The following is a 17,099-nucleotide window of genomic DNA, read 5'->3' as shown; positions in this document are numbered from 1 at the left end:
AAAAATAATAGAAGATTTAGAGTAGGGCTGTGAAACAATTAAAAAAATATATTGCAATTAATCGTAGTTTTAATCGCACTGTTAAACAATAATAGAATACCATCCATTTAAATATTTTTGGATATTTTCTGTATTTTCAAAGATAGGCTTAAGGTCTTGGACTTCAGCTCTGCTTGGGGCTCGGGGCTCTGGCCCGCTCGGGACTCCAGGCTTCATCCCCCATAGGACTTGGGGCTCCAGTCCATATGGGGCTCAGGGTTCCAGCCCAGCACTTCTGCCCACCTGTGGAGATGTGCACTGGGGCTTCAGCCTCCCCTCCCTCCCGCTGCTGCCTCTCTCCGCATCCAGAGGAATACGATTAACGTGTTAAAAAATAATGCGTTCATTTTGTTTTCAGTTCATCGCAGGCATTAACTTTAGTTGATTGACAGCCCTAGTTTAGAGGCCCAAAGGAAGACTGATATGCAGTACCAGAGATCATGTTCTTTATCTGCAGGTAGTGCGAAACGAACAGCACTTCATTAGAGACTGGATAACTGTTCATTGAGAGCCAAGTAACCTTTGCTCTTCTGTTTAGCCACCTATTGTAGTAACTGTCACTTGTTGAGTCATGACTACCATTAGACTGTTGAGCAAGGACAGTCTTCCTATATGCCTGTACTCTGCTTTGCATGTTTTAGGTGCTACTATAATGTATGTGCAACTATCTGGCCAAGACCAATCTTACCACCTCCTATGTAATATAACGAAGATCCCAATTCTGCAGCCTGTACCCTTCCATCATTTCATATCACTTTCAAAACAGATTACACTTTTGGTCTCCTTGAGAAAAGTTCTTTGGTTGTTCTGCAGACATTGTTACTTTGGGATGGTCCTTAATAAGAAGCTCTAATTGAATAGACCATTGGGTAGATTTAATCATGAATCCATAGGAGTTGATTACTAAAATGAAGGAAGAACTGGGATTTATTCAACTGGAAAAGTAGCTTTAGTTAATTATTTAATAACTGATATTGAACTTGAGTTGCAAAATAAAAAAAATCAATGACTAGAAAAGAGAGAGAGGAGAGTTACATGAAAAATAATCTCAGTAGTTGAAAGGCAAAGCCTGGGTAGTTTTTGGTGGTGTTACAGTGTGGCATTCACTTACACAAAAAACTGCAGCCCTAACACGAGTAACTAGAAAATCCTAGTGTAAAACAGTGCTTTTCTCTCTTTAACTTTGCATGCTATTCATTGCGTATAATATTCAGAGAGTGAGGAAGAATTTACAAGTTGGGTAAGGGATGCAGTTCTACTTTCAAGAGAAATCTTGTGATTGAGTTTCTTACAACACAATTAGTTTTTAAGCCAGATCTACAAACGATATCAGCAAATGGCTTTTCCTCTTACCGTGTAAGTAATAGAAAGGTTGAATGGAGGATTCCCCAGATTTTTTTTCATAGTTTCAAATTTTAAACTAAATTCTGAAAAGTTAGAGACACTTGCAAAACAAAGGCCTGGTCTACACTACAAGTTTATATTGAATTTAGCAGAATTAAACTGCATTAACCCTGCACCCATCCACACAACGAAGCCCTTTGTATCAATATAAAGGGCTCTTAATACCAGTATCTGTAATCTTTCCCGACGAGGGGAGTAGTGCTGAAATCGGTATTGCCATTTCGCATTAGGGTTAGTGTGGCCACAATTCGACGATATTGGCCTTCGGGCGCTATCCCACAGTTCAGCATTGTGACCGCTCTGGACAGCAATCTGAACTCGGATGCACTGACCAAGTAGACAGGAAAAGCATCGTGAACTTTTGAATTTCATTTCCTGTTTGCCCAGTGTGGAGCGCCGATCAGCACGGGTGACCATGCAGTCCCAGAATCAAAAAAGAGCTCCAGCATGGACCGTACGGGAGATACTGAATCTGATCTCTGTATGAGGAGATGAATCTGTTCTATCAGAACTCCGTTCCAAAAGATGAAATGTCAAAGCATTTGAAAAAATCTCCAAAACTACGATAGGCAGAGGCCACAGCAGGGACTCAGCACAGTGCTGCGTGACAAGCATAACGGAAAACCAAAGAATCAAATGGATGCTCATGGAGGGAGGAAGAGGGGACTGAGGACTCAAACTATCCCACAGTTTCCGCAGTCTCCAAAAACTATTTGCATTCTTGCCTGAGCTCCCAATGCCTGAAGGTCAAAAACATTGTCGCGGGTGATTCGGGGTATATGTCATCAATCTCCTCCCCTCCTTCCCCCCCACCCCCAGAAAGAAAAGGGAAAAATATCATCTCACCTTTTTCAATTCACCGTATGTCTACGATGTTGCTGGTAGATCCGTGCGCACGCACTGAACAGCAGCATCCCCTCCTCCCTCCCTTCTAATGGCAATATGGTGCAAATAGGCGACAGCCATCGCACCATTCCGTGAGTTGCTCCGCGCCTCGTTGAGTACGGCCAGGTCTTGGCAAAATGAAGACTTCTTTAAGCTTTCTCTGGACGATTCAGTCCTGCTGGAATATCATAGCATCTGAGGCTGCACACCTCTTTCCAACCCTTTAATGACTGATCGAGATTCTGCTGCTCACTGTCCATAATAGCTGAGCTGCCTCCCCGTTTTATTCTCAATAAAGTCAGTGTTTCGTACCTGCATCTTTATTACTGTATCAACAAATCGTGGGATAACTGGCCACCGTCAGCCCAGAGGGGGTGGGAGGAGGGAACAATGGGTGATTTGTTGCAGGGACGCCCCTAGAATGGTAAGCGCTCATCATTTCTGTGGGAATCGGGGCTTACAGACCGGAACGACGTCCCTCTTTCTTTAGTAGCCTTGCTCGATATTTCTAGTAGTACGACTCTATCTTTGACAAAACGTAAAACAGGAATTACCTGGGGAGTCATTCCCATTTTGTCATTCCCCAGCCGACTCACCGAGGCCAGCCAGGACCACCTCATGCAGCCCAATGGTACAGTAGACTGGAAACTGTCTCTGTTACTTGCAAGGCAAGTGAATGCTTTGTAGCTACTGCAGTACCGCGCGTCTTTCAGCAGCATCCAGTAGACATATGTGACAGTGAAAAAGGCTAAACAGCTCATGTTTGCGTGCTAGCGTCTGCAGGGCAATCCAGGGAAAAGGGCGCAAAATGTGGTCTGCCATTGCTTTCACGAGAGGAGGATTGACTGATGACATTTACCCAGAACACCGCGACACTGTTTGCATTGGAATCTCAACCAGAATTCCAATGACGCGGGGAACTGCGGGAACTATGGGATAGCTACCCACAGTGCAACGCTCCGGAAATTGACACTAGCCTCGGTACATGGATGCACACCGCTGAATTAATGTGTTTAGTGTGGCCGCGTGCACTCAACTTTATACAATCTGTTTCCAAATACCTGTTTCTTAAAATCGGAATAATCCCATAGTGTAGACGTACCTAAAGTGACATTACTTTGTTATTTTTTGTGACCCTCCTATAACTTCAGACCCCTACCCCACACACACAGAGCATGTTTGCTTTCAGAAAATTGGCAAGACCTGTGTGCTATTTTTTCATTCCCTGGATGTTGATATTATAAAACTACACAATATAGTAGTTCAAAACATTTTCCCGAGTTAGGCAAAGCTGAGAATCATGCCCAAAACCCAGAAGAAGAATAATTCCATGGAAGGTCAGCCAGAATTTCAATCTTTAATTATAAGGGGAATTGGGGAATATTTACAGACCAGAGCATAAGAAATATTAAGAGCAAGAAAAGTCTGAACCAAAATGCTGATCCTTTTAAATTGTATCATTAATCTCCTCTGCTTTTTCATCTTATCCTTCAACTCCCACTTCTCTAATTACAGATGTCGATGTTCTTTTATCAAAACCAATATACAGTAGATTAGGTACTTTAAATTTATGGATGGGATTAAAGGGAATTTTGAGATGCATAATTGTTTGGGAAAAGAGGTGGATGAAATAGAATACACAAACAAATTCAGAGGTAGCATAAAACAGGCATGACATAAATGCTGTAAGGGACTTTTAAAAGCAGAACTTAATAGAATGTTTAAAATATATTGGGTAAAAAGTCAATTGAGATTCATGTGAAAAAGATACTTAAGAATGTTAACAAAATAAGTAAATGGTGGGTTTCAGTTATAAAAACAGCTGCTCTAGGATTATAGAGAAAATTTCAAACAGAATCTAGAGGCCAGTATTTTGAAACTTGGCTGTCTAAAGTTAGCATTTAAATAAGAAGCCTGACTTTTCTGAACAGCTCAGCTCCTTTTGAAAATCAAGCTGCTGATTTGGGTGCCTAAATACGGGTTTAGGTGCTTTACTCTAGGTATTTGCAATGCTGTTGTAGTCGTGTTGTCCCAAGATATTTGAGAGACAAGGTGAGTGAGGTAATAGCTTTTATTGGAACAACTTCTGTTGGTGGACGAGAAAGCTTTTGAGTTGGTCTCTTTGCCAACAGAATTTGATCCAGTTAAAGATATTACCTCACCCACTGTGTCTCTAACTCTAGGTATACACATTTGAAAATTTTGCCCATAATATAGTAGGCAGTAATGGATATTCAGCTGTCTCTGGGCCAGATTCTCTCTCCATTCTGCCCTCTTTGCATCTCTCATTGCAAAGGGGCTGGAGTCTGGCCTGGACAGCCTACTGAGAATTCTGCCAGGGGTTAAGGAGCTATCAGGCAGCATAAAGTTGGTGTAGTTGGTTCCTATGCCAACCATACCCCTTCACTCCCCCCATACAAACACTGGCTTAGGGGTTGAGGGTGAATGAAGCTGCATTCTACCAAATCTCAGCTGGCCCCGTTAGGGAGCTGGACTGAAGCAGATGTGATCTGTGAATTAGGGATCTGTAACCAACTATAAACAGCTCCTAGTCTGCTACCCTTTCCCTGTGCTGAATGTGGAAGAGAGTCTGACTGTCTTTTACAAAGAAATGTTATACTTGGTACATGGTTCCCTAGACGCAAGGGGACAGGTGTGATATCTGATTAAAATATAATTATGCAAGCCATTATTTCTACCACTGGTATATAATTGCAATGAATCTTATACAAAGTGTAACACATGGCCAGAAAGGGTTAAAGAGCTTGCAGGCTAAGTCTCTGTCTACACTTCTGACATTATAGTGTGACCGCAGCAGTGCTGTGACGTGGGCAGGATAGTCAGGCTTCATTGCCGGGGGAGAGATCGACCGAGGAGTTGTAGCTTTATTGCTGGGAGTGCGGCTCCCGTCAATAAAACGCTGTCTAAACTCCTGCTTTTCAGCGCTGAAACATTTGTCACTCAGGGTGGGGGGATGTTTTTTCACACCCTGAATGACTAAAGTTTTATCACTGAAAGTGACAGTGTAGACACAGCCTCACTAACCCAAAGTGACCTTTAAAGACATGTTAGAAAGGTATGTGAATGGAAATTAAGGCCATTCATGTTAAATAGGCTAGAACTTTGAAATGCAAACCTATATTGTTAGAAGTGATACTAATTGTGTGTATCTTTAATTCTAGCGTTGTAAACAGACAGTTCCTGTCTGTCACTATAGCTGCTAATTCAGAGATCAAAGGGAATATTAATATTTAGATAAATCTTGGGTAAAATAATGTCATTGTCTATATGTCTCTTTGAAGGTTATAATAGATTGCCTAATGGATAAATTGTCCTATGTTTATTCGTGTAACTAATTACTGGTGGTGTTTAGAAAGCAAAAGGTTACATCAAAAGCCTATTGTTTAGCCAGGACTGTATGGTCAAGTGGCTGCTAGAACACTATATAAAAAGACCCTGGGATCCTGATCCTGTTAATCTCAGATTTGCTTAAGGTTTCATGCAAGGGAAGCCAAAGCCACAAGGACGGAGATCCCAGTTCTAACTGGATCACCCTGAAATATAACCATTGTACTATAACCTAGGGATTAGTTCTGAAAGCACTCTTTGCAACTACAAAGCTCGCCATCTCTGGTATGAATCTGAATCTTAAGAATTGAACTCATGTCTGTATGTATATTGATCTTTTAACCATAATCTCTCTCTTTTGTTTTTTAGTAAATTTTAGTTTAGTTAATAAGAATTGGCTGTAGCATGTATTTGGGTAAGATCTGAAATATTCAATAACCTGGGGGGTAATGTGTCCAATCCTTTAGGATTGGTAGAACCTTTTCTTTTATATGATGAAATAAATTTTCAGAAATCATCGTATTTGACTTAGGTACCTGAAGCTGGATCACTTTAAGGGAACTGTGTTGTTCGGACTTCTGAGTAACCTGTAATAAAGAAGCTGTTTTATGCTGTCTTGGTAAATCTAAGTATGGGAATATCCACCAGCTTTATGGGGATTGTCTGCCCCATTATTTGCAGTTCACCCTAATTGAGTGACCACAGCTGGCCCCCACTGGGACCCTGGTCACAGTCTGCCACCCTTTCCCTATGCTGAATGTGGAAGAGAATCTGATTCTGTCTTTTCTTTTGAACATGGTTCTCTAGAGGCAAGAGGACAGGATTACCATAACTTTGGTGAAAACAGGACTTTCCTTTTTAAAGAAAAAGAAAGAAACCAATTCTTGAGTTAAGTTATCCAGGAAAAGAATAGTACAGGCAGGAAAATAAAGAACCATCAAATCTCAAACCCTGATGATTATAGTGATGAAAGATATAAATAAAATAAATAAATTGCTCTGCAAATCACTGGCCTCACTTAGGTGTTTTATAAACATAAAATTTGCTGTTGTGGATCAGACCATTGCATAGCATTCTACCTTCAACACTGGCCAATACCTGACATAGAGAAAAATGGGATTATGAATCAATTCCCCTCCAACAAAGCAGCTAAGCAGTCACTGGTTTGCTGTACAGTATTTAGGGGAGAGTAATTCTTTCGCATCCCCCACATGCTTATTGTGGTACCCACAAAAACATGAAATTTGATTACCCCCACATGTTATCTGTTGTTTAAAATCCATCCATACTCCTTGACTTGATTACCCTCTAAGGCTGTGAATTCTCCATTTTGACTATTGTATAGGCTGAATTTTGTTTCTTTCTATTAAATTCCCTTAGTGTCCCATTATTTTCATGTTATGGGACTATGTAACAGCAAAGTGCTTTCCGGTGTTTCCTTATGCCCTCTATCATTTTGAATCGCCCAGTCAAATACCCTTTAAATCACCCTTTCCAGACTGAAATCCTAGTTTGGGGAGTCTCTTACTCATGTGCATCTTTTCTAGTCTTTGCTATATCTTAAAACTACCACAGCTGAACCCAGCACTACGGAGTTATTATTATTTTATTTAATAGAAGAACTGATAGCTATGCCTATAGTTAGGGTTACTTGACATATTTAATTCTATATATCTGTATATATGGTAGTAGAACTTAAAAGCTTCAATGAGGGCAAAGCCCCATTATCGTAGGTACTGTACAACATATAGGGAATGGCAGTTCCTGCCTCAAAGAAGTTTAAAATCTAAGAGATAAGACACAACTGATGGGTGAAACAAATAAGCAGGTAGCTATATCTGAGATACCTGAATGAGAAAAATAATAGTGTCACCACATGTGATAGATATTGGTCATGTCAGTTAATGCACTTCGGGAAAGTGTCCTAATAGTAAGGTGATGAGTGATATGAGAAGCTGTATATAGTAGAGTGGAGTTTAGCATAGACTAGCTGTATGACCAATGCGTAGCCAATCAGTAACAGTAATTGCAGTAATCAGAGGCGTGTCTACCGTTGTGCAGTATGTCACTGCAATATTTTCTGCTGTTGTCTGTCCTTTAATGCATAGAGCTATTTTATTTGTATACGTGCTATTGTGAGCAGATATCTTCATTGAACTCACCACAATCTAACCTCCTCTTGCTTCAGAAGATTCCACAGCTTCAGTGCCCATCAGCATATTAGGAGTTTAGACCACTGCTGCTAATGCACATTATCTTACATATATGCAAGTTAAATGTCCTCTGCCGTCAAATTGTCCATTTCATTTATATGTTTAAATCCATCCAGAGTTTCTCATAATCCTCCATTTTACTGAACAAATCAACTTGGTGTCATTATCATACTTTACCACCTCCTTTTACTTTTTGTTCAAAATCTATTTAATAATTTTTGTCAAATACTGGCAATCACCTTGGTACGCCAACATTTGACCTGTAGGACAGCCTTCACTGTAACTTTTTAAATTGCTTTACTGGTTCAAACTGCATGAATGCCCTTATCCATTTATTAGTCATTTTCCTTAATAGTCTCATATGAGAGACCTTTTCAAAAAAGCATTCGGAAAAATCTAAGTGAATTACATTCATGCTGCTTTATCTATCATTTTGTTAACATTTCCAAAGAAATCTCATAGGCAGAAAGCTCTTTTTATCATTTTCCTTAGGGAAAAAAACTATGCAGGGGTTAACCTGTCCAGGCAATACTTGTCCAAGTGTTGTACTTTTTTAACCTTACTGGAACTCACAATAACCAGTTTCTCCAGTAGCACAAGAAGCCCCACCATTCTGTAATTCGTGGGTTCTAGATAGTCAACAAGGCACCAGATTAGTGACTTCCCAGTTTTTTTTCCTGAACAGTTGCTATTTTTGAAGTGCTATGGCTTCATTTCACCAAGAACTCTGCTCCTTCACACTTCATTTCCTTCATAACCCTTTGATAACATCATCCGGTTCTGGCAATTTACTGGACTTGAGGAACTCACATTGCAGTATGAATTTATCCATGGATTTCAATCTCTAATAAGACCACAATAATTTCCTGTGATATGTGGCCTTAAATCATACCATCATCTACAATAAAGTCCAAATCAAAATATTTCTTTTACTGATCTCTTTTAGTAGTGTACTTTTTATTCTTCTCCATTTAAGTGGAGTCCATTGCATCAATACATATTTCTCCAAACAGTCCTTTGATGTCCTCTTCCACCAGATAGAACTGGGTAGCTCACCTTCCCTTTCGTTATCATCATTGCGTCAGCAGAGCATAAGCTTTTAATCTCTTAGGGCCTGACCCCATCAGGTCCTGAGCACTTGCTGTCTGCATTATGGTTAATGACTTGCTTAGCAGCTCTCTGGGTCTGGATTTTTCTATGAGGAATTACTCTTTGCAATTCTGATCTGGACATCTGCAGAATACTGATCCAGTTGGGTGAAATCCTGGTCCCACTAAAGTCCTTGGCAAAACTCCCATTGACTTCAGTGGGGCAAGGATTTCACCCCTTGTTTCTATCATGTGGGCTTTCTAATCAAATAGATTCCATCCCTTAGTCATGTCCACACTGGAGTGATCTTTCTAAAATAGTGCTTTACTTTACTCCTTCAGATATAATACAACTCTATACAACCTAACCTACCCATCGGACAAACTCTAGTTTGAAGTCTGAAGCCCTTTCGCCATTTTTTTAGATTGTCAATCATACCTCGAATTGTCAATTATACTGGGCATTCTAGCTGGCTCCTTTTTTAGTTTTGTCTTTAAGTCTTGAGCGTTAAGCCTGGAGACACTTTCATTTTTGTCTCTTAGAGGTATAACCATTATATTATTAGTGTTATTTAACTGAAAATCTGCTTTTCCTTGAACTGATGGTTACACCTCCTTGTCTCTATTGTTTGTGTCATGGGAAACTCAGTCCATATTCCTTTTTACTGGCCCCTGTGGTTGTAGTACCCACAAGTACCTACAATTTAATCTGAGTGCCTTTTAAGATTTGTACATATAAAAAAATTTCACAGAATAAATCAACATGGAACTAATGAGATGTGTGTCTATCATCGTCCCCATCATCAGTGTGTATCTATCACCGCCCTGGTCACTTAGCTGGTATGTTACATCACCGTCCCCCCACCTTTCATCTCATGGCCCCAATTCTGATTCCTGCTGCAGCCCCTTTACTCCACTCTGGGTAGGGATTGTAAAGGGACTGCAAAGACTCCTGGGTAATTCCCCCAGCACAAAATAGATTAAAGGTATTTAAAAGTAATATCTTAATTCATTGGTTCTCAAAGCCAGTCTGCTGCTTCTTCAGGGAAAGCCCCTGGCAGGCCAGGCCAATTTGTTTACCTGCCGCATCCGCAGGTTGAGCTGATTGCGGCTCCCACTGGCTGCAGTTCGCCGCTCTGGGCCAATGGGGGCTGTGGGAAGGGTGGCCAGCACATTCCTTGGCCCGCGCCACTTCCTGCAGCCCCCATTGGCCCGGAGCGGCAAACCGCAGCCAGTGGGAGCTGTGATCGACCGAACCTGTGGACGCGGCAGGTAAACAAATTGGCCTAGCCCATCAGGGGCTTTCCTTGAACAAGCGGCGAATTGGCTTTGAGAACCACTGTCTTAATCGATTATTATTTTGCATAACTTGCTCATCCTCTTATCTAATCCCACCACGCACAAAACTACTTTGTTTTCCCTTGTATTTGACACAGAAAGGAGCCTAGATACAGAACTTGCAGTTCCCAAAGCTGAAGGGAGGCTTGGCACTGCCCAATCTATCTGCCACATCATTGAAATTTATAATCAGTTGGTTTCAAGCAAGGACAAACATCTTTTGGCTTCAAGTAAAGCACGTTAGCAGCTGGTGGGATTGCTTTGAGGGCTTTTTCCCCACAGAAGATTTTTTTTTTTTAAGGTATGGATGTAAGCTGAAAAAATTGAGTTCTGCAAAACTTAACAAACTTATGTGATAAAGAGGGAGGCTGAACTGAGCTCCCCATTAGAATTTAAAGCAAGTTTGATAGGCAGCGGACAGTGTTCTGTTGCTCATTTAATTGACTTGTTTAGCCTAACCAAAAGAAGGCTGAGGGGAGATATGATTACTCTCTATAAATATATCAGAGGAATAAATACTAGGGAAGGAGAGGAATTATTTAAGCTCAGTACCAATGTGGACACAAGAACAAATAGATATAAACTGGCTATCAGGAAGTTTAGACTTGAAATTAGATGAAGGTTTCTAACCATTAGAGGAGTGAAGTTCTGGAACAGCCTTCCAAGGGGAGTAGTAGGGGCAAAAGACATATCTGGCTTCAAGACTAAGCTTGATAAGTTTATGGAGAGGGTGATATAATGGGATAGCCTAATTTTGGCAATTAATTCATCTTTGACTGCTAGTGGTAAATATGCCCAATGGCTTGTGATGGAATGTTAGATGAGGTGGGATCTGAGTTACTAAAGAGAATTGTTTCCCGGGTGTCTGGCTGGTGAGTCTTGCCCACATGCTCAGGGTTTAGTTGATTGCCATATTTGGGGTTGGGAAGGAGTTTTCCTCCAGGGCAGATTGGCAGAAGCCCTGGGGAGTTTTTGCCTTCCTCTGCAGCTTGGGGCATGGGTCACTTGCTGGAAGATTCTCTGCACCTTGAAGTCTTTAAACCATGATTTGAGGACTTCAGTGGCTCGGACACAGGTTTGATACAGGACTGGGTGTGTGAGATTCTGTTGCCTGCATTGTGCAGGAGGTCAGACTAGATGATCATAATGGTCCCTTCTGACCTTAAAGTCTATTAGTCTATGATTCTGTGACTTTAAATTCTCAAATGGTAGGTGGAGAAGCAAGTGCTGGCTTTGAACTGGAGCTCTCTATTCACTTTGGACAAAATGCAAATGCCACACTACTAAATAAATATTCCTCAACTTTGCTTTAATTTGATTATTTGGGGAATTTGAGGTAAAATCTAACTTGAAACAAATGTGGGACAGCTAAATTCATATGGAAAAATCTTAGGTGAGCACGGTGACAGACCACCCCCAATGTCCTCACCGCCACCTGCCAGGCACTCTCAGCCCTGCACTCCCCAAAGCAGGTGAGAGGGAGCTCTGTGGGGCCTGGGAGGCAGAGCGCAGGGCTGGAGACACGGGGTGTAGCCAGGTGATTCCTGGGGATGTCCCAGGCTCCTGTGGCTCAGCAAGCTTGACCGTACTGACCCTTTAAAGCTGCAGCTTCTGCCCTTCCTAGGTAAATTCACAAAATCAATGGGAATTGGTCTCAATCCTTTCCTGAAAAGGGCTGAATAAAGGACTACAAGATTTGGCCCATAGTCCAACTATTGAAGTGTGTTGGAGACTTTGCTGGGACAGAGGCATGTGAGCCCCATATGTTATTAGGTCCTGATTTTAAGAGGGGCTGTGCATGCACAATTCCATTTAAAACCAATATGAGCTGCATAGTGCTCAGCCCGTCTCAAAATTGGGTACTTGGAGACTAATTGAGGAAGGGTTTGAACAAAAATCCACAGTGTTAAGGATAGTACTTTCTGCCCAGGTTCCATTTTGACTCTTAACCTCCTTTTAGGGAATACTCATGTAATATTTAATATTTAGGATTTAATATTAGAAATATTTCTTGTGAGTCATGGTGATAACTGCAAAAGTCCAAAATCCTAACCTTTATATCCCTAAATATAGGGGAACTCCTGAGTGACAAGAATAGCAGCAGTCTTTATAATGCAATTACAGTTGTTCATAGGGCGAGAGAGACTTATCTGAGTATGCTTTATTGCATCTAGCCCATGCACTCATGTGAATTTAGATAAGTCAGTGGAGTTAGACTGGTGTCATAATCTTGCAAGTCAACCCCGAATCCAAAAGAGGTCCTATAAGTGTAAAACTGGGAAAGTCTGGTCTTTGGAGTGGCTATATTTCTCTATTCATCCAAAATCCTGGTAATTCTTTTGATTTATTTTGAAAGTTATAGGAAAAGTGAGTGAAAGTCTTCGCACAGGTTTTGCTAACTATCATTTGTAGTGTGTATAAAATTATCATTTGTAGTGTGTATAAAATTATTGCGCATGTGTGCTAAGATATATATATAATATTTAATATGTTAAATGTTAACATATTAAATGTTAAATATATATACATGTAACATTTAATGGAGACTTTACATTTTTAGACGATAATGTATAAATATAATACATATCTAATTTGAATATTCTGTACAATACTCTTCTTTTTCCTTGCATGAATCTCATCAAATGGAATCCACTCTACAAGTCCTCTCCTTCCAAAGTGCTCTTTTCAGTGCTGTATCCTCTATCACAACACATGTTTTCCTTTATGATGTACCTCCACTTCTTCTTGGGTTGCCTCTCTGTCTTTCTCTTTCAGTCTTGAGCGGTTGTACTCCTTCCCACTAGTTGTCAGTACTGTGCCTGGCATGACCAAACCACCTGAGCCTGCACTCTCTCATTTTTTCATTTATGCACATTACTTTGAGCATCTTCTGTCTAACACTAACTCTATCTGTGTACGGGTCTCCTTGGTTATTTTTTTGACTCCTTCCTTCCCGTTCCCCCTTCACACTCCCATTTGTTTATTCACCTCTTGCCTATTATCTATATGCTATACTGTGTGCTTTCTGAAGCTTGGACTGTCTTTGTATTATTTGCTCGCATAGCGTCCAATACAGTGGGATCCTGAGCCTTGTAAGAGGCTTTGAGCAGGGGGTTGGACTAGATGACCTCCTGAGGTCTCTTCCAATCCTGATATTCTATGATTCTATTAAGCATTACACCAACAGAAATAAATAACTGTGTGCCTTTATACAAACACATGCTCTCTACTGTTAAGTATTCAAGATAACCGGTATTAAACACTCTTATTACAGAGCTGGTCATTTGTCTGAAAATCATTTGGGAACACTTCTAGACCAAGCTCAGACAGAAGTTTATTCTGTTAAACAGAAGTTGGATCATAATTTAAAACAGGAAAAGCAAAGGCTTCACCAGAAACTCGTTACTAAGAGAAGACGAGAAATGTTGCAAAAGGTAATTATGTACAGTGTAACCATTTACCCTGTGATTATGCTGAAAAATACCTGATTAAATTGAAAGATAAAGCCTAATTCTTTTATGATGATGAAGATGATAAACATCCATGCTAGGATAGTAGAGGAAAATAAGTCGTCTTAATTTTTAGTGTCGTTACTACAATATACAGTAGAACCTCAGAGTTATGAATACCAGAGTTTTGAACTGACTGATTAACCATGCACTTTATTTGGAACTGGATATACACAACCAGGCAGCAGGAGAGACCAAAAAAAGAGCAAATACTGTACGGTACTGCACTGAACGTAAACTACTGAAAAAAATAAAGGGAAAGTTTAAAAAAAAATTGGCAAGGCAAGAAAACTGTTTTCTGTGCTTGTTTCATTTAAATTCAGATGGTTAAAAGCAATATTTTTCTTCTGCATGGTGAAGTTTCAAAGCTGTAATAAGTCAATGTTTAGTTGTAAAGTTTTGAAAGAATAACCATAGTGTTTTGTTCAGAGTTACAAACATTTCAAAATTACGAACAATGTCCATTCCCAAGGTAGTCATAGTTCTGAGGTTCTACTGTATTGTCTTAACTGAGCAGTTATTCATAGCCTGACGGCATAAGACCAGATCATTTCCTACCATTGAGAAAACCTGCAGGTAAGTGATATACATGAAGAAAATGCTGAGTTTCCATTTATGGAATTTGACATCTCATCAGGTCAGGATTATAGGGTTAGATTCAACACAGTGGGGGCAGGGAGCATGACCCTCCAAACACACCGAGGTTCCAAATTCTATGGAGGAAAATGCCTTGGAGCTCTGGCAATCATGCAGAGGGCCAACACTTCCATTGTATTCCCTGGGCTTGCCACTGGTGCCCATCTCCATCTTGACCTGGATTAATTGACTTTACACCACAATGCATAATCGGACAATTTAGACTCCTGTATGTGAATTATAAAGAAATAATCAAAAGATGCAGGAAATCCATTGGGTTAGTTGGGATGTACATTTCAAAATGTTCTGGTGCTCTTAAAAGATAAATTGTGTTAAAACAAGGAGAGAACAGGTGCGAAGAGAAATCTTGGGCTTCTTTCAGTGGCATTCAGTATCTTTTTTTTCTCCCCACAAGGGAAGCTTTGGCTAGCTTTACAGTGAAAATGTTGCATAGTATAATATGAAATATCAGTACACCATTTTTCTCTTCTTTCCTCTGTGTTTCTTTAATCAGAGTTTGCATTTGGAATTTTACCAGTTCATTAGATTTCTGACCCTTTCCGATATCTGAAAATATGTCAGGGCATGAGATAAATTGCACACTGTGTTTTTGTAGGTGTTAGCATTCTAACTTCAACCCAAATTAATAGTGGCCTTTTGGGCACATATGAATGCAGTGCTGATATTATGCAATGAAATTATCATTTTGAGTATTACAAAAAAAACATTATGTATAATTTCACCTTGGTATGAAATATGTATATAGGGGATTAGAACTAGAAAGTTTTTTCTATTTACCTTGTATCTTTTTTTTAAAAAATTGGTAAATGAATCAGCAGAAAGAACAAAGAAAGGAGCAGATGTCGATAGGAGACACTTTCAAAACCACTAAAGAGGTTAGCCACTACTTGAGCCACTGGCAAAAGCTTCTGACTGATCAAGCTGTTGAATTTGAAGAGCTTATTGAAAAGCTTGATAATGATGCCAGTGAAGAAATAAAAGTGCTTAGATTTACTTTGACAGAGAAAGCTATTGATGAACTTAAACGTGTTCAGCATGGAGTAATCACTCAAGAACTGTTAAAACTGAATGTGCCAAAGCCATTCCTGCAACAAATTGTTGAGGAGCATAAAAAGGAAATTGCTATTCAGACTGAACAGCTTGAAAAAGAAGAACATGACAAAAATATGGCCACAGGAGAATGGCTTGAGAATACCAGGCAAAAACTGAGCCAAGAGCTGGAACACAGCACTGCAGAACAAAAAAAATTAAGGAGTTGGGAACAGCTAATGTTCAAGTAAGTATCTGTCTATTTTCTTTTCTTGGTTATTCCTCTAGTAAGCATGAGTTTAACACCCATGTGGGCTTAATTTTTAACTATCAATTCTTTGCTATAAACCCTGTTCCAATCTCACTTGTCTCCAACCCCCTTCTCTTACAGGAACCTAGGGTGTCCCTTGACTGGGGAGTCAACCCTCTCTCTTACTCACACAGTGCATGAGCTGCTGCCACCAGAAATTGAGGTCTCAGTGGATTCTCCTGCATGCCATCATACAGGAACAGACTCCCTGTGCACTAGGTTGCAACACCATGTGTCCCACCTAACCTACCATCTGGACAGAGGGTCAAACTTCAGTGGCATTGTGACCTTGTGAACTAGATTGTAATGCCACTTGCTGAAATTTAACCCAACCCCCCTCTGCCTGTAGGGGTGGCCAGGTCAAATTTCAGTGGCATTGCAACCACTCATCTGGATCAGTGCTCCAGATTGCTCTGGCAGCAGGTGAACTGATTCAGTATGGGATCATTGCTTAAAAGTGGTTGGATCATGGGCCCCCAGCTCTGCAGCCTACAGCAAGTGGAAGAATGGCCTCCTCCTCAAACCTACCCAATTTGTGCCGCTGCTGATAGTTTCTGGTGCATTTTGTATTAGTGAAGTCAGTGGGAGCTCCACTTCTTTTGCCATTTTCTGTTTAAAATTTCTGTCCCAAGATGAACGAAATGAAATACCAATACCTAATAAAAATTGGAATGATAGAACGTTTTGTTCATTAATTAACTCTTTTCCTAATCTAGGAAGCAGTGTGGATCTTGTGGTTAAAGGATGGGTCTTTGAGACACCTAGGTTTGTTTCCTGACTCTACCAATGACTTGCTTCCTGTGGTTTGGGCAAGACACTTAAACTCTCTGTACTTCAGTTTTCCTATCCATAAATCTGGGGAAATACTACTTACCCATCTTTGTTAAGTGCTTTGAGATCCTCTGGACTTGTCTATACAGAGAGTTACAGAGAGCAAACTGGGGTGTAAAGCTACGGCACAGTAGCCTGACATACATTAATCAGCTGTGTGGACTCTGCCACTATGAACTCTGTAGTGCACTTTGATTTATACCCCAGCTTGCTCTTCGTTAACTCCGTGTAGCCAAGCCCTTATATATAAGCATAAGGTATTAGTATTATTAATTATTATTATTCTCATCCAATAGCTTTGTTGAAAAAGGAAGGTATGTAAAAATGTGTATCTAAGAAACTCTGGTTTTCTATAGTGATCTAAAATGAGAACTTATCAGTAACCATTCATTGTGTCTGGTCCTTATATGGGCCCGTAAGGGGTAAGGAGGGCACAAAGGGCTTTCTT

General features: G+C 40.3%; 1 protein-coding gene across 1 annotated transcript in view; it reads left to right on the top strand.

The window, feature by feature from the left end:
* Positions 1-17,099, top strand: part of EVC2 (EvC ciliary complex subunit 2) — a 164,538-nt gene that overhangs the window by 96,850 nt on the left and 50,589 nt on the right. Inside the window, exons 13-14 of the mRNA XM_075066163.1 lie at positions 13,590-13,749; positions 15,300-15,757. Coding sequence (XP_074922264.1) covers positions 13,590-13,749; positions 15,300-15,757 — 618 coding nt within the window. The remainder of the gene's footprint in view (positions 1-13,589; positions 13,750-15,299; positions 15,758-17,099) is intronic.

The sequence above is a fragment of the Chelonoidis abingdonii genome, chromosome 5 (genome assembly GCF_003597395.2).
Source record: "Chelonoidis abingdonii isolate Lonesome George chromosome 5, CheloAbing_2.0, whole genome shotgun sequence".
Taxonomy (NCBI): Eukaryota; Metazoa; Chordata; order Testudines; family Testudinidae; genus Chelonoidis; species Chelonoidis abingdonii.
Note: the sequence above shows the minus strand (reverse complement) of the source record. Positions and strands in the feature narration are given on the sequence as shown.